Source organism: Podarcis melisellensis, assembly GCF_964234715.1.
Source record: "Podarcis melisellensis genome assembly, chromosome: Z".
NCBI lineage: Eukaryota > Metazoa > Chordata > Lepidosauria > Squamata > Lacertidae > Podarcis > Podarcis melisellensis.
In genome coordinates, this window is record NC_138547.1 from 25,695,871 (window position 1) to 25,717,109 (window position 21,239).

At 40.9% G+C, this 21,239-nt stretch overlaps 1 protein-coding gene across 2 annotated transcripts; it reads right to left on the minus strand.

Annotated features, from left to right (window-relative positions):
- Nucleotides 1–285: 285 nt before the first annotated feature.
- On the minus strand, nt 286–21,185 carry ATG4A (autophagy related 4A cysteine peptidase). 2 transcript variants are annotated; one of them, XM_081897448.1, is made up of 13 exons: nt 20,858–21,185; nt 13,037–13,108; nt 12,182–12,253; nt 11,240–11,338; nt 10,353–10,454; nt 9,538–9,610; nt 7,448–7,527; nt 6,720–6,907; nt 6,372–6,450; nt 4,208–4,353; nt 3,698–3,754; nt 2,537–2,648; nt 286–1,312 (listed from the first exon to the last, which is right to left on the minus strand). In XM_081897448.1, the coding sequence occupies exons 1-13, from the start codon at nt 20,865–20,867 to the stop codon at nt 1,248–1,250; spliced, it is 1,155 nt and encodes a 384-aa protein (XP_081753574.1). In that variant the 5' UTR covers nt 20,868–21,185; the 3' UTR covers nt 286–1,247. The 2 variants fall into 2 exon arrangements, with proteins under 2 accessions (XP_081753574.1, XP_081753573.1); XM_081897447.1 differs by having other exon boundaries at nt 13,037–13,111.
- Nucleotides 21,186–21,239: the final 54 nt, after the last annotated feature.

A 21,239-nucleotide genomic window follows, 5' to 3' on the forward strand; every position in this document is an offset into this window, starting at 1 on the left:
CATAATGGTTGCCCAAAGCATTGTTTTTACACAAGCAGCTAACCTAACAAGCAAAGTGCTAATGATTATGGCACCAAGGAGAAATAAATGTGCTACGTGCAGCAAAAGTAACCTTTAGGGGGGGAAACCTCAAGTTGCAAATAAAACTGCATTGCTAGGATCGCAGGACTATAAAAGTTACACCATCCATGCCTGACCATGTCAAAGTAGTAACAAAGGGGAAGAGACAATAGTTTTCATTTTGCCAGAGAACTTCCTTGGGTGGTTAGAAAGGTCCCAAACAACTCACAAAATCTAGCATTTAATTTATTAAATGTTTAAGAAATTTATTAGATGCACATGTAAAGTGCTCTTACAGAAGAGAGAAAACTGTAAATATTATAAAATAAATACAATTACAGTTTGAAACAAATTACTTTTTTTTACTCAAAAACCAAAGTAGAAAGTTTCCATAATGATTTAAACCTAAGGTCAAGGTGAAATATGTCATGAAAATTACAGAGGAGGAGGAACATACCAAGGGAGCAGGCGGCTCCTGGCACTCTCCAACCTTCACTTCCTTTCCAGGAGTGCAAGTGGGGAGAGGTTAGGAGGCTGGAGGGTTGCCCTCCAGGTCCCCCATTCATTTATTTAACTCCTAGAAACAGGAGGACAATTGCAAAATTTGTATCTATTAGACAGTTCCTTTCATAGAAACATTTAGGTCTGTTTATTTTTGAAGTGTGGTTGCAGAAATGTATTTAAACAAAACCATTGGGTCTTTTTTCCCTGATGCGGTTGATCTTATAAAAACATTTATTCCTATGAAACAGTCCAGGTGAAGAAACAAGAGGTAAACACACACCTTTACCTCTACATCATGCTTTCAGTGTGAACAGAACTCTTGCATTATACTACACTGAGTAATAATAGCCATCCAGATATCAATGCCTTCAAGGCAGTTCCCAGCAATATAGAAGTCTTTACTTCAATATCATCATTGCCTTCATCCCCCAAAAGTTCATTTTCCTCAGGCAAGATACATTCTTAAAAAACTGTGGGGTTGGGGGGTTGGGGCAAGGGGTATGTCCTCTTGCACTTCTGGGAAGTTCTTTTCAAAACTGTTGTCCTCAGTTCCAGTTACTGGTCATTTCTTGTGCTCTGTTCACTGTTTATATGCAGGCACTTTGGGGCGAGAAAAGGCTGCCGTGGTCTTAGTCAATTCATATGCTACACATGGGCACACATAAGGTCAACTGAAGCTTCCTTCAGACGCTCAGGATCTCAAACTCTTCTTCCGATTCAAATAGTTTGTCAGTGGACTCAATGAGCTCTGTGGGAAATGGAAAAAACAACTTATTATCAAGAGCATGCACCTCTGGCTTTTGTGCAGAAATTTACAAACTTTACCATGGCAAGCCTCCCTAATTAAAAAACAAACAAACACTAAAATGTCAAACTTTTCCAAATGTAACAAAGATAAGGAAGCTTAGCTATTTATTGCAATTGTCTAAGTTTCAAGAAAGGAGATGATAGATTAAGATTTGTTTTTAAAACTGTTCTCCTTTAACTTTTGCCCCATGGAATATGTGGGAATGACAGTCTTCCCTTCTTCTTCAGAGATATGTTGGGCACAATCCAAAGTTCTTAGCATGTAAGCTTAAGGCTCAGTTTTAAAGCAAATGTTTCTGTACCTTCAGCAAGGATTCATTTTAAAAAACTGCCTTTGTGTCACATAAATTTCTGTGGGTCTCTTTCCTGCAGTCTACAACCTGCAAAGTGCAACTTGCTGTTCCTTAAAGAGCAAGCTTTGTTCTTGTTGTTGTGCCTTTCACCACATTTAGAGACTTTTATGACCTTCTACTTACATCCAAATCAGCATTATTTACTTAAGATTTTGAGTGCTTCTACCCCAGCTAGAACTGGGTGCACCAATTTCCTAGGATGGGCTGAATCTTCAGAGTACTTTGGAAAAGATTCCAGTGCCATTGTGATTTAAACAAACCACAAAATGTCTTGCTGACATTACTGGGATACATCACATAACCACTAATCCATAGGACCAATTTCTATGTGGCTCTCACTACAAGATAACCAGAAAAGTCACAGCATAGCAAAAGGAAAAAAGATTCCATTCCCAGGGATGACAAATTAGTGTGTGTTAATCTAGTGAAAACCTTGGCTGAGCACACAGCTTCATACATCATACATCAGAAAGAGAACAGCAGTGGGAGGAAGGGACGACAACAAAAGTCTGCAGTACCTTCAAAGTCTAACAGTGCCATAAGCTTCTTTAGGCTACAAATCCCACTCTAGTCCACAAAACTTCATGTCACAACAAAACTGCTAAGTCTTTAAGATGCCACTGCTGTGTTGCAACATATGGAAATGGCTATAGCCTCCGGGAGGAAAAGTGGGGAAGGGTTAGATAGGAACATTTGTTACTTCACAAACCAAGATTCTATCTCACTCTCTGTATCCATATATATATATATATATATATATATATATATATATATATATGGGGTGGGGGGAGAAGTTAAACACAATTCTGTACCTGCTCCAGTTGTGGTTACTTCTGGCTTTGTAGGAGGTATGAAAGGGGGCCAGTGCGGTGGATGCTTTTGAACCAACTCAAACATTCGCAGACTCTGTTGCTTAAGTATTTCCTGGGAAAACAATATTTCATTTTTAAATGTGTGCTGCAATAACAAAACCAGAAAACATAGCTGGATTATACGGGAAGTAGCAGACAGTTTGTGCTCTTGTGCTACAGAATCATCACCATCACTTGTGCAGTCCTTTAGGTAGTCATTTCTTAGTCTAATGATCAATGCTCACACTTTAATGCTTTCATGACTGAAATATCTGTGAGCATTCTTGCAACATCACAAAAGCACAGCTGGAGCTTTTATAGCTGAGCAAAACTCAGGCAGCAGATCATGTTCACCTCGGTTTTATTTTTCTGCAAAGCCACACATTAAGTCCTATGACTGCAAGGAGAACTTATTCAAGGAAAGGCTTAGTAAGGAACATAGGAATCTGCCCTATACGGCATCAGACTGTTGGTCCATCCAGCTCAGTAACATCTACGCTGACTAGCAGAAGCTATCCAGGATTTCAGAGTTCTCTTCCATACAGATCACACTTAATATTCCTAAATTATTGGACCTTTGTCTGATCCAACAAGGTGCTTACATTGTATCTTGAACTATTTATTTTTTTACTTCCAAAGCCAAGCAGTGTGGTCTGCCACAGTCTCACACTCACATACCATTGGGTTGCTTTTCAACAAGTACCAGGGCAGTGAGAAGATCCCATAAGTAACAGGCACCTGTACACCAATAACGTGTCTCATTCACAAACCAGGGCTGGCAGATGAAGACATGACACAGGAGCACACACACTTTAGGTATCAGATCAGAATGTAACCTGGGCAATAGATCCAAATATACTTTGGGCCCTGGCTGACCTCTCTACGCAAGCTGCAGGGGCACATGCTAGCTCACACCATCCATTTTCCCTATGCCACCACTGCAGCCAATTAGCAAATCAGTACAAAGAAATGTGTTGCTGAGCAGAGAGGGCCACAATGGGGAGTAATTTAAAACAGCCTCTCCTTGGTTATATTATTCCATGCATCTCACCCCACCTAATGTACCTAGAGGTTCATTTTAAAGGGGAACTTATGCCAGTTAAAAAGATTCCTAATGCTTACCTTTTGCACAAGGCTACACCAGTTATCAAAGTCCTTTTCTTCTCTACAAAAGAATCCCTGTGAAGGTAGAGGAATATTTTAAGTGAGATATAATTTGGGGGCAAAAAGTACCCAGTCAGAAGTCTGGTGTGGGGAAGAGCAAAATCCAGCTGTCCAAATATTACTTTTCAGGGCATCTTGAATGAACATTATAATAATTTCCCCATGATTGGTCATGCAAGTCCCTCGTCAATAGTCAGAAGTGGTACAAAACAAACACAGAGAACAAGGCCACAAATGGCATTAACACGTAAGGCTAAATTAACCAGTATACAAAATATTGGGCAGTTTAGATATGTAACCAAACCAGGGGGCCTTGACATAAGGTAAAGTTAGCTGCCTGTGCATGATAGGGTGGGACAGCATTCGTGTTCCAATTGTGAAGACAAGAGACAAAAGTGTGGGGTATGGACCAGAGGGGTGCAAGGCTGCAGGTCAGGGTGACAGACATCCACTCCTGCCAACACGTACTAAAGCTACAGAGGGATCGAGATTCATTATCTTCATCCGATGTGGTGCTTGCTGGCAATGGAAGCTATGGTCATCTACAGCACCATTTTCTTCAGAATCTACAAAAATCTGTGTGGTGTGAGGGTCCAAGTAGATCAACTCATTTCCTGTGCGGGTAAAACAAGAGCAGTTTGTCAGAAATGGGTAGAACTGAAAGCCATTCAGTCTTGCACTCTGTATGGACATTAACAGTAGGTGAGGTAGGGCAGACGAGACAGTGGACTGAGAAGAAAAATAAAAAGAAGCTGCCAAATGTAGGAAGCAGAGGCTTAGAAATATAGGAAGCTTCCCCATTGATCCAGCTATCCCAGTATTGCTGTCAGTGATGGGCAGTGGCTCTCCAGGATCCCAAACAAGAGTCTATTCAAGCCCTAACTATAGAGGCCAGATATTGAATCTGGGACCCTTTTGCACACAAATTTGTGCTCTACCATTAAGCCGCAGAAGAGATACACAATAATGAAAATGAGGGAACAATGCAGTGCAGGGGGCAGCAAGAGACCTTTGGTGTCTATGAACATAAGGAGTGCTGATGTTAACATCAGTAGAAAGGCAAAGAGGTAGTAGTGCTGGGGAGGCAGGGAGACCAAGGACCAGAAGGGCGACGGAAGGAAATGGAACTAAGCTCAAACATAAGAAACTGAAGGGAGGTGAAGGAACCTAAAGGAATGAGGGCAGAGAAGAGATGGAGCAGAGAAAATAAGTAGCCAAAGATGAGCTGGGGGAAGACTTGCATAGGACAGGAAAGGTTGCAAACTGCTTGGAGGAAGGGTCTTAAAAGAGTAGGTGGGCTGGAGAAGCCAAAGCAATGCTTTGGGGAAGGACTAGATTTCATACAGTGATTTGAACTGATCAAACCATCTGCTCTCATACTCCCAACACTGCAACTTGTCAGCACAATGATATCTGGATAAAACTTAATAACCTTAATAGTTTATCCCCATTAAGACAGGCACCTGCTGTTCATTAAGCACAAACTCAAAAGGCTCTCACGTAGACTAGAGGAGAGCAATCTGTATTTTCAACTTCACTCTCCAAACTGGGAATTAGCAACATGTCCACTGTGATCACCACCCAATCCTACCCATGTTTTGATGTCCCATGCTGTGAGAGGGCATGTCTTGTGGCAAGCTTTGTGAATAGAGGAAATGCTTTCCCTAACCTTTCTCTGACGAAGTGTGTATTACACACGAAAGCTCATACCATGAAAGCTTATATTTAGTTGATTTTAAAGGTGCCACTGGAATTATTTAAAAAGATTTTTTCATCTTTCATCTTATTATTTATTATAACTATGACAGATCAACACGGCTATCCACCTGAATCTTTCTCTGGTATATTAAAGAATGTTGTGGGCCTTTTTGCCTGATCTGCTTGCCTTTGCCTCCAGGCCGAGCCTGGAGTGTCCTTATGTACACTTACAGCACAATACTACTGAGTGCACTCAAAAGCACGGTCTTGTAGAGATGCTTGATCAGTTTTTTGTCATCTTGACTCTAGGAGAATAACAGCAACAAGCTGGAAAACCCTTAGTTTTGATAATTTTGTCTTTAACCATTTCCACATCCCCTGGGGACAGACTGGGAATGAGCTCCTCCCCACCAAGTGGTTTTTAACCCTTCTTTAAAGAGAAAGAAGATTTCATGCATCGTTTCATATTATATATTCTAATGTATTTACAAATTAAATAGGAGAACACACAAGGAAAGGGCAGTGGAGGGAAGAGGTAGAGGATGGAGAAAGGGCCAGTTTTTTTGTAGTTTGTGAAAATTTGATAAAAGTAATTAAAGGTTTTGAGTCAGGCTGATCATTGATTGTTGGTATTTTTCCTGAATAGCGGTTGGTGGTTCTTGTCCTCATCCAGAGAGACAAAGGGTGAAACCTCCCTGTGGCCCCAGTCTCCTAGCTAGTGACAGAAGCCTGATCACACAACTTCTTTGGCTCTTCAGCCTCAAAGCAAAGTACTGAGTATACGATGCATTATAAAGCAGTACGGAGTATCTTTTATATGCTCTCTTATTGCAGCTGGCTGTTAGGCCCACCTGCATTACTTAGCAAATTCAGCTTTAAAACAATCCTTCAGAAGCAAAGATATTTATTTGGCACTCCACTTATTTTTCCTTACCTAAGAATCCTATAAAGTAGTAGGCATTGTTTGGTTTTCCTCCTAAAGCTCCCAAAGATTGTGGCATCTTAAAACACTCCTACAGATTGAAAGAAGAAGATAAAGAAGAAGAGATTTATTACATTTATATGCCACCTATCTTCCATGATGGAACTGAAGGCAGCATATACAGAGTCCCCAGGCCTAAACAGACCCAGACCTCTTTAGCTTGAGCAAAGCTGTTTCATCGTGCTCCTTCAGACCATGCATATGTTTGCGCACTAGTTATTAAAGTACCTGCAACTGCTCAAAACATTTCCAAACACTCCTATTAAGCTGACCAAATCAATCACTATAAGACAGCCGTACCTTAAAAGCATCAACATAAACCGGATTGATGTGGTTTATCCCCAAGCGAAGAGGTACAATCAGCAGCAGAGGCTTCCAACCACAGCAGATCCCCATAGGGCTCTTGTTTCGGCTGAGCACACTCCTGTGTGACAGGGAGCTGCAGTGGGTACTGGAACAGTTCTGGGATGGAAACCGGCACATCTTCTCTGGGAAATAAGAGACAATAAAGCCTAATTGTCCATTCACTTGAGTTTAACTGTTCACTTTAATGGAGGGAGCCATTCCTGTGTGCACACATCTTATACTTATCTATGAAGTGAATACTCAGTTCAGTGTCCCCAAATACTTGTGGGTTACAGCAAAGACATGCCTTACAGAAGGAACCAGTAGTTAAGAAGAAATCTGTGGTGATTCTGTCTGCCCAACTAGAATAAGCAGGGAAAAGCTAGCTGTAAGTTTTAGAGCTCAGGTAAAGAAGCAAACCCTGAGTTTTCTAAAGAAACTGATTACAAAATAGCAATCAAACCGTTCAGCGGATGCATTGTGACACGTAGCATGGTGATTCTCATGTGGTATGGCTGAGACTGAAACTAGTCCTCTTTTAGCTGACAATCTGTGTCCAAGCATGCTTGTACTGATCTTCATATTTTCCAAGGAATAAAAATCAGACTGGAGCTAAATCCCAATTCAGTTTAAGACCTGGGTGAATCAGAAATTCTGTTAAACAGCTGGTGCTTATAACTTACTGATATCTTCAATCACAACTGTGTTGTCCATAGACACATAAACGGCTAGGGAATTCCATTCATCAAATAGTGCAAGTTTCCTGGGGTGGGGAAACAGACAGTAGTAAGTCCAAATTCCATGCCACTTAGAGGCCAACACTCTGCCTTAAATATGACTGGAAGACTCTTAAATAAATAAGATGTTCTATCTTTTGAGGAAGAGGTTCTAGTTATTCCCTTTTGTACATCTTGCCACTTGTCTGACCAATTTTTATGATATTATGCTTACTGATACTTCTAGGAGAGGTCATTTTACAAATATATGGATAAAGTTGCACACCAGTGTAATGAGATTGTCTGTGAGTGTTCAATCCTAGGCTTTAGTGGGAACTGGCAACAGCCAGCAAGGGAAGATTTGCCTCCATCGGGGCTGAGTGAGTTCCCATTGCTTAGCCACACTCCCTTGCCACAGAATACATCACTGGGCTCTAGCACTTAGTAGGCTGATGCCAAAGGTCAACAACAGGGAAGATTATGGCAGGATTAGGATTAGGGCAGAAAATGCCACCTAAATAATTCAGGTACCATAGGGGCACAATGATTGACACAAGACTTGAATGTGATTTTCATTATAAATATCTGTTGTAAGCTACTTTCAAGAGCCTCTCAGGGATGCAAGGATTACAAATATAATAAATAAATGTTGTTAGGGAAAGGTCTGCACAAAACCATTAAGAAAGTTATGGAGAACATTTGATCCCCCAGAAGCTGCTGAACTACAATTCCCATCAAGCATGCTCAATGGCCACGGATGACAAAAGTTGTGGTTCAGCAGCATCTGGAGGACCACACCTGCTTTAAAGGAGGAAAAGAAAAACAGGAGATAATTTTTTATTGTTGCAGGTGCTAATCTGGATCCCTGATTTCTGAGATTCAAATTATTAAGGTTCTGCTTGTTTTTATTGAAAATGTTCTGAAGATGCAGATTGCTATGCTAAATTAATACAAGAGACTGGCAGTTTAACATAATTTTTATCTCTCTATCTGCCAATATTCAGTTGCCACTACTAACCTTCCCCAAGTATGGTCATAGTTCAATCTTCTGTTAACTGCTTATGCAGAAGAGATACATTGCTTTTCCAGTTTAATGTTACTTAAAAATAGGATTTTTACATCAGGTTTGGAATTTCAGGCTGTTCTTAATCAACAGGTCCCCATGCTTTTAAAGCTGCAATTTAAATTTTAGTGCTTCGAGTAATGACAGATAAATTCTATAACATGGGAACAATACGTATCTCAGAATACTGAGCTGCTTCAAAATCTAACCAGAGTTTACAACAGTAAGTTGTGATGCTAACTAGAAACTTTGTCCTAGAGGGGTTTTGCCTTCCCTGTTCTATCATATGGATCAATTCTGCAAGTTGTTGCTTGATTCATGCAAGAGATAGTCTGGTGATTAGGAGTGCATAGCCTATGGAGGACAGCTGAAGTCATGCAATGGTTGGTGAACTGGACTCAGGGGACTTGGCTTTAAATCCCTACTATGCCATGTAGCTCTATGAGTGACCATTGGGCAAGTCACTATCTCTCAGTCTAACCTGCCTCAGAAAAATATTCTGGATAAAATTGATAACTATGTGCTGTGCTGGAAAAAGGGCATCAGAGGCTCCACTTGTTCATCCCACAGTGAATATATGCTATCATCTGCCAAAATGACCTTCTACCATCTGCCTGGGGCAACAAGTCTGTCTCCATGCAAAGACTAAATGGACACAAAACTGAAAATAGTAGGAAACTCTGTTGTTGACTGTTATTCACCATTATTTTTTTTTAAAAAAATACAAAGTAGGATTGCTGTGTGAAATAGCTGGACAGCAATTTGGTTCAGGACTCAATCACGATCGATTGCAGGTGTTAATGTAACAAAGCCAGGAAGCTTGTGCATAAAAGTTCATGCCACAATGATCATCACCACCACCACCATCATTATCTCCAGGGAGAACCTTCATGTTATGAAAGTGCAGCAGAGTTTCAATGTTAAATGAGTGGAACTAAACTGTCTTTCCATTCCATCTAAATTCCACACAAAATATACATGCTTGCTTGCTTACTTGAGCACTTGGGCAACAGTATTTGGTCCAAACCATTCCCCAATAGACTTCCCTTCACCAACACCCATCTGTGCTGTGTAGATTAGAAACAGAAACAGACACACAGAAAAATAAGAAGCATCAGTCTGTCGTATGGCACATTCTTTTAGGCTGCATTGCACACATTCCAAAGCCATTAGAAATTGGGACTACCTTCACACAAATGAGATGGAAACTTGTTCTGTATCAAGGATCACACTGGAATGTTATCACAAGACTAAGAACCTCAGCTAAACATTTTAAGCTTGATTTAAGCCGAGCAGCAATGCTATAGTGTCTGAACCCAGACCACTAGCAGTAAGCCAAAAAGAAGCCAAGAACAAACCTTCAGAGTTCAGAACACATGACAAGCCATAATATGACTTATTTGAGTCACATGAGAGGGAACTATACAGCAAGGGAGAGGCATGTTCCTGATTAAACCATGGATAAAGACAAATTGTGGTTTAGTGGACAGGTCCATATGTCTCAATGAATCTCACATTTCAGAATCATGCCTTTTACCTGGGAGCTCTCATGACATCAAATGATTTGGGAACCTGTATTCTAAATCACAGCCTCATCACCCTATTATTATTATTTCTATATTCGTGAGTGCACATACAAAAACTTATTCTCTTTTGCACTGCTATGCTTTTGACCAAGATTTGCAACTTTTATAGCATTTGAAGGCATATGTGCATTTTTCACGCTAAAATTATGCTAACAGAAGTTTAAGTACACTAAAAGTTTGAAAAACAAGGGTGGAAGAAAAAATTCTCAAAGCCAACTCTTACCCATTTGATGGATAGAATAACAGCAGTCTTTTCTGTCCAGGAAACAGCGTAAGATTTTGTGATATTCTTCAGGTTGCCTTTTGTGTTTCTCCCAATGCCAATCTTAGAGAGAAAATTATTCTAGATTTTAAATATCATATCATAATCTTGAAAAGTAGTGTTCAATGGCAGTAGGTGATACATGTATACCTTTGGTTATGATAGCTACTGTAATTTTCTAAATTATTGGTTACAAATCAGGGTTGCATACTTAATAATAATAATATTGTTAATAATAATAATTTATTTGTGCCCCACCCTCCCTGAGTCAAAACAAAAAAAAATTCCTTCCAGTAGCACCTTATAGACCAACTAAGTTATTTCTTGGTATGAGCTTTCGTGTGCATGCACACTTCTTCAGATACCTGAAGAAGCAAAAATTCCAGTAGCAAGGAATTTTTTTTGTTTTGACTATGGCAGACCAACACGGCTACCTATCTGTAACCACCCTCCCTGGCTGGTGCTGGGCTCAGAGCGGCTAATATCATATAAATAACACAGTATACATAAAAACAGGCATCAATTAATTAAAATACATCATAAAATTAATTCAGACAAATTAAAATACCATACTTAATACTAAAAAAAGAATTACAATTGCAGAACCAGGTAATATAATTTCTGAACCAGAAAAAACTGATTTTAAAATATAACTAGGAAAGCTATACATAATAGCATATTTTCTCTTTGCAAAACTTATTCTAGTCTTTCTAGAATCAACTAGATGAGGCACTGAAGCCCCACCCCAAACAATATAAAACATATTCAGATACCCCTCTCCCTCACTCATTTCTCATTCCTACAACCACAACCATTCTGGGAATCTACTGGTGAAAGACCACACTCACCCCTCCCCAAGTGTCGACAGATCAGAGCCTGGGCCAACATCATCTGTCCGCATCGCAGCATACAGCCCCAGCCAGCATCTGAGGAAGGGCCGGTGCCACCTGGGGTCAAGAATCACCACATTTATGAATTTACCCGAAGAAACAACAAAGAATGCTTCCCTTCCTTGGATTTTTCTCTTCACATAAAAGAAAAATACTTAGTACCCACAATAGTTTGCTATTGGAATAATTCTTAGCATGATGAAAATGCAGTGGAGGACCGAGTGAAGTGCATTCACCAACAAGTAGGTTTTAACCTAAGCTGTGGGTCATAAATCCAAAATTCTGGAAGAATGTTGTGATAGTTTGATTAATGCCATCCGGCCTTACCCAATCTCGCGACCTCAATATGCTTTGGATTAAAACTCCCTATCAAGCCCAGCCTGCATAATGACCATGCTGGCAGGGGCTGATGGGAATCTTAGTCCAAAACATATGGAGAACACTGAGTTGGAAAATGTAAGAGAATAGACCCACACCCAACTCATAGCATAAGATCACTGAGAGCCACAAAGGAGAGGGTAGAAGATCAAGAGGTCTTTGAAAGTCTGGTGGCAGTTCAGATGGCCCCCTAAAGGAAGGTGATTGGAACAAACCCAATAGGAAGCACAACACATATCTAAGTGTGTCCCACCAATGCTACCCAAAGCAATTGCTAGGCTGCAAAGGGCTCAATGGATCAAGACAAAAGCCTAAAAGTGTCAGGATCTGTTCTGTACCAAGTAATTCTGTCTACCAAGGGCTTGCGGATACAGCAAACTTTTAAAAAGCATGCACTAAATGATCAAAGGCTGCAAATGCTGTCATCCTGAACTAACTGTTCATTCCTTTACACAGGTCATATTTTTAAGAACAAAACAAAGGGAAGGGGAAGAACCCACACATCTCAGAAAGCATACCTACCAATTGGTGAAAATTTTCTTCTGTAGGTAAACCAAAGACGAGCACTTATATCCAAAAGAAGCTTAGATTTTTCTAGAATTAAAAAAGCATTACAAATAGGGAGTTCAGATTACAAATTTACACAAATTCAGTATTTGTGATTGCTGCTGCACTGCTGAACATGAACAACTTAAGAGAGGATCAAGGATCTATATATATATTAAAGTAGCCCCCTTTTGTAGAAAAGTCTGCACTTCCTTCTTAACTTCCCTTTTTGTATTCCAAAGACATCAATATTTGGAGCAGTTGCTTCCACAGTTCACTGCAGAAGTGCAGATCTCTCAAACTCCCTGTTATATCAGTCATTTGACTCCATGTTTAACAGAGTTCCATTATTCTTTCCCCTACTTTATTTCTCTCATTCCACAATCTTGAGCAATCCTGATAAGAGGGTCTTTAAATCTCTTTCCATCTGTCCTTGCTCAGCCCATGATCACCCCAAGCTGTTTTTTCACTCAGGAAAGTGTCACAATACCATTCCCTTTCTCAAGAGTCAAGACCACCCTATCAAATAAAGATTGTTTGGCCGTAATCATCCAATTGCTAGAAATAACACAAGACACATGCGGAAAACCTGACAAAAAAGTATATTGTGTAAGGATACTCTCTAGATAGCATCCTCCCCTAAATGTCATTTTGGTTTACAGCATTAGTACCCTGGGCATTGTAGACAGCAGATTTATTTTCCAAGATTTCTACTCTCTACACAGATTAATACAGTGGGGCAAAATACAAAGTGAGAAACATGAGGTGCTTAAACTAAGCATCCACAAAAGCTTTGTGGACCTTAGAAACACAGCTTCCTTCCATTCCTACCTGTTTTAAGATGGTGCTGCCTTCCTAAGATCCAGACAGGCTCATCTGTTTCAGGAAGCTCTTCTACATAGTCTACTAAAATAAAAATTAGGTTTTCATATTTTTTGAAAAATAAACACACATGTAGAACATTTATTCCCTTGTTTCCCCTGTAATTTTAGTACCTGTTCAGTTCTTTCCTAACTAATGAACCTCTTACCACACCGTCACACTTTGTTTACCCTTTCGGACATTGGAATTTAGACCTCTTACTTTTAGCCAGACTATAGCCTTTGCCATTTGCACTGCAATACTGCTGCCGAAACTGAAATCAGATCCCATGTGGTAAGAGCTGAGCATTAAACATGATGATCTATGATTTGCAAATTTCTTAATTCCTTATTTTTTGTTGAAAAGAAAGACATTTTCCTATGCATGCTGTTTACAAAATTGATCTTTAAAATGTGGGGGGCTGTCCTACAATAATGCTTCCATTTCTTCACTATGATGTGAAACAACATATTCTTGGGGTTACCACACTAAATAGCGGGGAAAGTAGAATCATGGCTTCTTTTATGAAGGAGCGTCTCCACCCCCAACATTCTGCCCAGACACTGAGGTCCAGCGCCGAGGGCCTTCTGGCGGTTCTCTCACTGCAAGAAGCAAAGTTATAGGCAAGCAGGCAGAGGGCCTTCTCTGCAGTGACGCCCGCCCTGTGGAACACCCTCCCATCAGCTGACAAATAAATAAGCAACTATCTGGCATTTAGATGACATCTGAAGGCAGTCCTGTTTAGGGAAGTTTTTAATGAATGATGTTTTAATGTATTTTTAATCTCTTGTTGGAAGCCGCCCAGAGTGGCTGGGGAAATCCAGCCAGGTGGGCGGGGTATAAGTAATAAATTATTCGCATTATTATTATTAATATACTCAATCCAGTACACATGGGGTACTGAATCTATATTCCTTAAGATGTTGTTGTACTCCAACCCCCACCAACCCTAGGCAGAACAGACAATATCCAAAAATGATGGGAGTTGGAATCCAACAACATCTGAGGGGCCACAGGTTCCTCATCAATGTAAAATAGAATCTTAAACAACAATAGTAAGACCCCGTTTTTCTGTGTTACATGTAAAACATTAAAAGAATGCTTGAGATCCAGAACTTTTAACTATAGTCTTGCCCAGATGTTACTTTTCCAGACAACTAAGTACTATAACTACATAAGAAAGTGAGGAAGATTGTTTCTTACTAAGGAGGCTTTGGGGTAGGAACCTCTGTTGGTAGACCACATGTTTTATATGCAGAATGTCCCAAGTTCAATCCATGGCAGCAAATGGATCATGTGACAAGTTACTGAAAGACCCCACTCTCCCCAAGATCCTGATGAGTCACTACCAGCTACTACCACTACCAAACAATATTGGACAAGATGGAGAAATAATCTGAGCTGTAAACAGGCATCTTCCTATCTAGACCTGGATTGAGTTTCCACCTCTACCATGGTTGGATGTGAACTGTTCATTGTCTAGAAATCAAGAGTTATTTCGTGTGTAAAATGCAAATAAAAGTGACCACCCTATAGAACTGTTGTACACACCCAAAGAAGGGACGCAGGTGGCGCTGTGGGTTAAACCACAGAGCCTAGGACTTGCCGATCAGAAGGTTGGCGGTTCAAATCCCTGAGGCGGGGTGAGCTCCCGTTGCTCGGTCCCTGCTCCTGCCAACCTAGCAGTTCGAAAGCACATCAAAGTGCAAATAGATAAATAGGTACCGTTCCAGCAGGAAGGTAAGCAGCATTTCTGTGTGCTGCTCTGGTTCGCCAGAAGCGGCTTAGTCATGCTGGTCACATGACCCGAAAGCTGTACGCTGGCTCCCTCGGCCAATAAAGCGAGATGAGCGCTGCAACCCCAGAGTCAGTCACGACTGGACCTAATGGTCAGGGGTCCCTTTACCTTTACACACCCAAAGACAAAAAATGAGCTTACTCTTAACACTGGCTTAGATTTTGGCCAATCAAATATAAAACTATGTTCATTTAAGAGGGACATAATAAGGATTTTACTGTGAAAGTCGAACTGCTAAAAGCTTATCTAATAATAATGGTTGATAGACAACTCAGCAATAGACTGCACTCAATTATTTCAATTGATTTTCTCCAAGTATGAGTAATGTTGTATATATCCCAATATATTTAATTTTAGTGAAGACAGAGTTCTGGTTCGGCATCACGTTGCTTTTTCCCCTTTTTGCATACTTTTAAAAAATGTAACTTGCATTCTTTTTTATTATGACAATAAGTCTCAACGAAAAGCAGCAAATAACATCATATTGAAATTACTGCTACTACTAACCACAACTTCAAATAGAACGAACTGTACTAAAATAAGAAAAGAATAAGATGTAACACTAAATTGCTGCTGTGAGCTCCTTTAAACAAGCAATAAGAAGTCTCAGTGAAAAGCAGTATGTAATACCATACTGAAATTACTGCTACTACTATCTACAACCTCAACTAGAACGAACTGTACTAAAACAGAAAAGAATACGATGTAACACTAAATTGCTGCTGTGAGCTCCTTCAAACAAGCAAGTGTAATGTTTAAAAGGTCAAAGCAACCGAATGTCAAGCAATTCTTCAGTTCATGATATGGTTTAAAAGGCAGGCTTCCGTGTCTTCCATTTTCAGCAACTTCCTTTGCTAAGCTTAGTGTCATGAAATACTATTTGTTTTCAAGCAAAAGAAGTATGTGCGTGTAGTGATGTGATTCTTAAAAACCTGATTCAGCTCTTAGTAACATCAAGGATTCTCATTCTTGTTATTTCTGAGGGATAATCCACTTAAAGTGGATATATCAAGTGATGAAAAGGTGTGATAAAAATATCTGAGAAGATAAAACATAGTTCGTTGACGTATAGTGAAAATCTCAAGTTTCAATAATTACTTTTTGAGTAAAACAAAAACGAGAGGGGGTTGACACAGAGCTTGCAATTAATAACTTGATTAGTTATAACTTGGAAGATGCAGGATACAAATGAGGAAAAATAAGCAAATAAATAAAGCAAAAATTAACCAGACATTTTAATTGACTTTTCCTCTGCAAAAAAATCAGCGCAGAATGATCATTCACCAATGCCATAAAGGCAGGCATGAACTAACCTTTGATACTTTAATTTCCCACGTAAAAGCATCTGCATGACACTCTTTGCATGCACTGCCCGAGTCCTGTTTATTTTTCCAAAAGGAACTGGAAATTTTTAACCATTTAGGTTTCAAGCTTAAGACTGTGCAGTTATTTTAATACAAAGTCGACTGTGACATTTAAAAGAAAACTAGATTTTCTTAATTCATCATTTCACATTTGAAACTCTGGCAAGGTTTGGCTTCTCTCATTTCCAAGTCCTTACTACAAGGATAGCCCTTTTTAAAAGTTTGGAAATAAAAATAAGAGTCAGAGTGAGTTTTACACAGATATAAAAGTTTTGTATGTCTTGTCTGCATTATGTGTCATGCTGTAACATTTCTGTCTCCAGTTGTAGGCAAGCAACTTTGCTTTCACTGCAAAACTAGGTTAAAACAAAGCAAACTTTGTTTGAATTTATGCTTCCCCATTTAGTCATAGATCTTACAAATTTGGCAAGTCACCATCTCTTAACTTAAACAATTTCTGAGTTGCTGTGATCATAAAATTAAAGCAAACCACCTCAAAATCCTAGAACAGGGCCAATACATATAGAAATCAACTGAACAAAACCATTTGCACTACAAGTTATGCAGAACTATGATGTTTTCTTTTGTAACATAAGAGTTGTGTCAATGCTGCAACATGCAACAAGACTGTTGTATAGGGACATCACTGGATTATGTTAGTAACCAATCCCACCCTACACTATCTAAGCCTCAGGATTTGCAGATGGACTCAGCAGCTCAAGTACTAAACAAGGTGGGGAAACTAGAGTTAATTTCCCACAATTATACTTAACGCTTCAGGCACAGAAACCACAAAGAGGCTTGCAGCCAGGAACACGCAGGGTGGGTTAGAATGACATCAGCATGGCAAGGAGGTGGCTGAGGAGCCTAGATGTGGGAGTCTTAAAGCTTACAAAAGTAACTCTACAGCTCTTTTTACTGGACATAGATTACTGCAGGAATAAGTGGTGGAAAGCAGCCTCAACTTGTCTTTTGGAGTTGGACCCCTGGATTCTAATTTGCAAGTTCATTTGCAACTTCATACAGAACTTATTCAACTAGACATATGTCAGCTCATGTACCTACACATATAGTCAGTGTTATTACATGGGCTGGGGAAAATAACACAGTTTGTGATGGTGGGTCAATACCACTGATCACTTTTTGAAAGATTCAAGATAAATGGTAAAAAGAATGCTTTGTTATGCTTGCATTTTGGGCTGGTGATCATAAAAAAATCTAACTCATTTTAATAGCAGTAAACAACACTGCAGTCCTTTGTCACTGGAGGCTCAAGTGGCCTCAGTGGCACATGGCACCTTTCACTAGACAAGGCTGCTGTAACAAAATGAGCCTGGCCGATCATCCACATTCTAGTAAACTCCAGATTAGATTCCTGCAATGTATAATATATGCGTCTGCCCCTGGGGATTGCTCATAAAATTCGCTTAGGTTGCAGCCCTAACTGCACTTACCTGGAAATCAGCCCCATTGAATTCAACAGGATTTACTTCTAAGTAGACATGGTTAGGATTGTGTTGTTATTCCAGAAAGCAGGTGCTGGTCTTTTAAGTGGGGCACTCTTGGAGGGAACAAATTATGTAGATCTATTCCAGTTTGGGTTTCGGCCTAGTCCAGGAACACAACAAACCTTATCTCATGATGCTTTTGATAAAATTGATGGTATCCCTTGGGCCCCCTGGCAACTATGCTGTGGGGTGCCACACATATCCTCTTTTCCCTAATCTTGTTTGACATCTATATGATGATGGTAGGAGTGACTTAGAGTGAGGTATTATCAATAGGCAGATGACACCCAATACTGCTTCTCTGTAACATCTGAGACAGGTGTAGTTGTGAACGTCCTAGACTAGTGCCTGGACACAGTGGGGAGCTGAATAAAGCCTTCTGAGTGGGTGGCTCCAGACCTAGGAATTAGGTGGTGTGCCTGCTCTGGACAGCACTGTACTCCTGCTGAAGGAGAACGTGCGTGGTCTGGACATGCTTCATTGTCAGTGAAGACTCACATACCCTCAGTGGTTAGGAGTGCCTTTACCCGCTTTGGCTGGTACACCAGCTACAGCTGTTCACAAAAAAGAAGGTTCTGACTACAGTGACCAATGCATTGGTAATCTCAAGAATGGATTAATTTGAAGTACCCTGTGCAGGATTGCCTTTAAAAGAAAGTTTGGGAGCTGCAACTAGTGCACAATGAGGCAACAGCTGAATGGGGCAGCCTACCATTTTTCAATATTTTAATGTCATATTTTAATTTTGTTTTTAAGTTGTATTCATTCAACTTATTTTTATTATTGCTTGATAGCCGCCCTAAGCCTGGCCTTGGCTGGGGAGGGCGGGGTATAAATAAAAATTATTATTATTATTACCATGACCATATTTAATCAATTAGGAAGGAGCTGTACTTGATGTCAATTTGTTACCAAGACAAATTTAAGGTACTCTTGCAAATATATTAAGCCCTCTATAACTTGGGATATCTGAGGAAATGCTGCTACCATACAGATGTGCCTATCTGTAAAGATATCAAAGGAGGCTCTCTTATTGGTACCACTATTAGCTGCAACAACCCAAGGTAGGATATTTCTGTGGTGGCATGCACTCAGTGGAATTCCTTCCCCTCCAATAAAAGGAAGGTATCGACTATTGTAAGTTCTTGATGCTAACTAGGAGATTGAGCTACAACTCAGAAAGTCATTAGTTCAAATTGCACCTCTGTCATGGACTCATTAGCAAGAAGGCTTAGCAAGCCTCTCTCTCTCTCTCTCTCTCATCCTCATACATAGCTGTCAACTTACAGATTTGAAAATAAGGGACGAGCAGCCTTGAAAATAAGGGACCAGCAGCCAAAATAAGGGACCTGCAGCCTCACCTGTTCCAGGCACTCCTGTCTTCCTGTCCTCCTGCAGGCTGGTCAAACTCATTCTGGTAGCTTCAAGAACACTGTCCAACCAACTTTGTAACCAGAGGTTCAACTGAATAGAATCTGAACCACATGCACCACAAGGCCTATGCAGCCACAACTTAAGATGCCTCCCCGGCCTGGCTTTGCACCTCAAAGTTTGCAGCAGCACGTGCAACAAAATGGCGCCCAGCATTCAAAAAACCCCTCAGCTTGCATTAACTAGCCACACACAAGGCATGCAAGCTCCACACCCCAGTCTTTCTTAGACTTCTTATTGGGTGAGCAACACAGCCAAGCAACACAGTTGGAGCCTCCCTCCTCCCTGGCTGGCAGGGAGGGAGGGAGAGGAGCTGCTTCCTTTGAAATTTAAGGGACATCATTTAAGGGACATCCATCAATAAGGGACAGCAGCGTGACATGGCGCTGGAATAAGGGACTGTCCCTTCAAATAAGGGACACTTGACAGCTATGTCCTCATAGGAGAAACCTTGCTGGTTTGTTGTACTGACTGACAGAATGTGAAGCACACTGAATGTTCAAAAATATAATATGATTTTGCCAGTAGCATCAGATGCTGTAGGGAATTACGGTATCTCCTTTCACACACACTTCAATCTTGTCATGCCCCTCAGCTATGAGCTTAAACAGCAGCACACAGGGAAAAGGGCCAGTGAAACCAATTGTGATTTAGGGTGAGGAGCCCTACCATCTTTCCATACTCTGTTAAAAACAGAAGATCAGTTATTCTTACAACAGAGTAAGGTCAGCTGTACATCTTGTTCTGGTTTGCATTTCTTCCCCTCACCCACCATTGCTATTGGTTTTTTTTATTTTATTTTTGTTTTTGGTTCTAATACTTTGTTTTAATAGAAAAGCAGGATATAAATATGGAATACAAACAATGCATCAAATTAGCTTAAAAATACCAGAATCACGATACTGCAGGTTAGACACCAAAATAAATATGTATGTTGGACATGCACACATTGAAAATTACATATACACAATTCTGAAAATTACAGACACACAATTTTGACAAAATATCCATCCTATTGATAATAAAAATACCTAAAGCTTCAACCCTATGCACACACAAACATAGGCATACATCCCATTGATGAGTCTACTCCAAGTAGGACTCCCGAGTGGATAGAACCCACACATATAAACAAACCAGAACAACCGACCCAGTTTTAAGTACCCCCCCCCCCGCACGATGCCGAGCAATCTCATATAGTGAACATGCTGATGTTTATGAATCACATCCAATATTAGCCCTACTCAAACTGAAGCTAACGGGCACGGAATAACTCGAGTTTATTTATTTCAGTGTATCTACTCTCGATTAAGACTTAGTTGGACACAACCCGCACATACAGATATAGATAGATATAAAGAAGCACAAGCAAACAGCGCCAGTTTTCAGTTTTTCCTTCTTTATGTGTGATTCCCAAGCAAGCAGCGAACATGTTGCGTTTGGGCACCCTGAGCTGCATCAAATCTCTACTCAAGAGTAGACTCATTGAAGCTAATGGGCGCGGGCTAATTTAGGCTCATTAATTCCAGTGGGTCTACTCTGAGCTGGGCTTAACACGGTGTAAACAAGCAGGCGGACTTAACGGTCAGGCAGGGGAGGGGGGAGATCTGGGCTTCACAGGCACAAATAGGGGGTGGGAAAGGGTCGCTTCTCCCCCTCTCACACGCGCCCTCCCCCGCCAGCCCCTCACCGGACTCCATCCTTCGCCTCCTCCTTCAGCAACCAGCGCCTCCGCCGCCACCATCCTCTCCTCCTCCTCCTCCCTCCTTCGCCCTCCTGCCGTTGCCGAGAGCCTCTCGCTGCTCCGCCCCTCAGAAAACAACACCGCCGCCACGACAGCCGCCGCGGAGCACGCCGGGAGCTGCAGTCCAGCGGCCTCGTCGGCCAAGCCGGAGTCCTTTACTCTCCCTTCCTACCTCCCAATACTACAACTCCCGTCGGCCCTCCTTGCAGAGTCGCCTGATCGCGGCCGCCTCCTGCGCGTGCGCAGCCGCTCACAAAAAAAAAACAACCAACCCCACAAGAAACCCCGCACGCCCCTGAACCCTGGGAGGGAGGAGGAGACGGCGGAG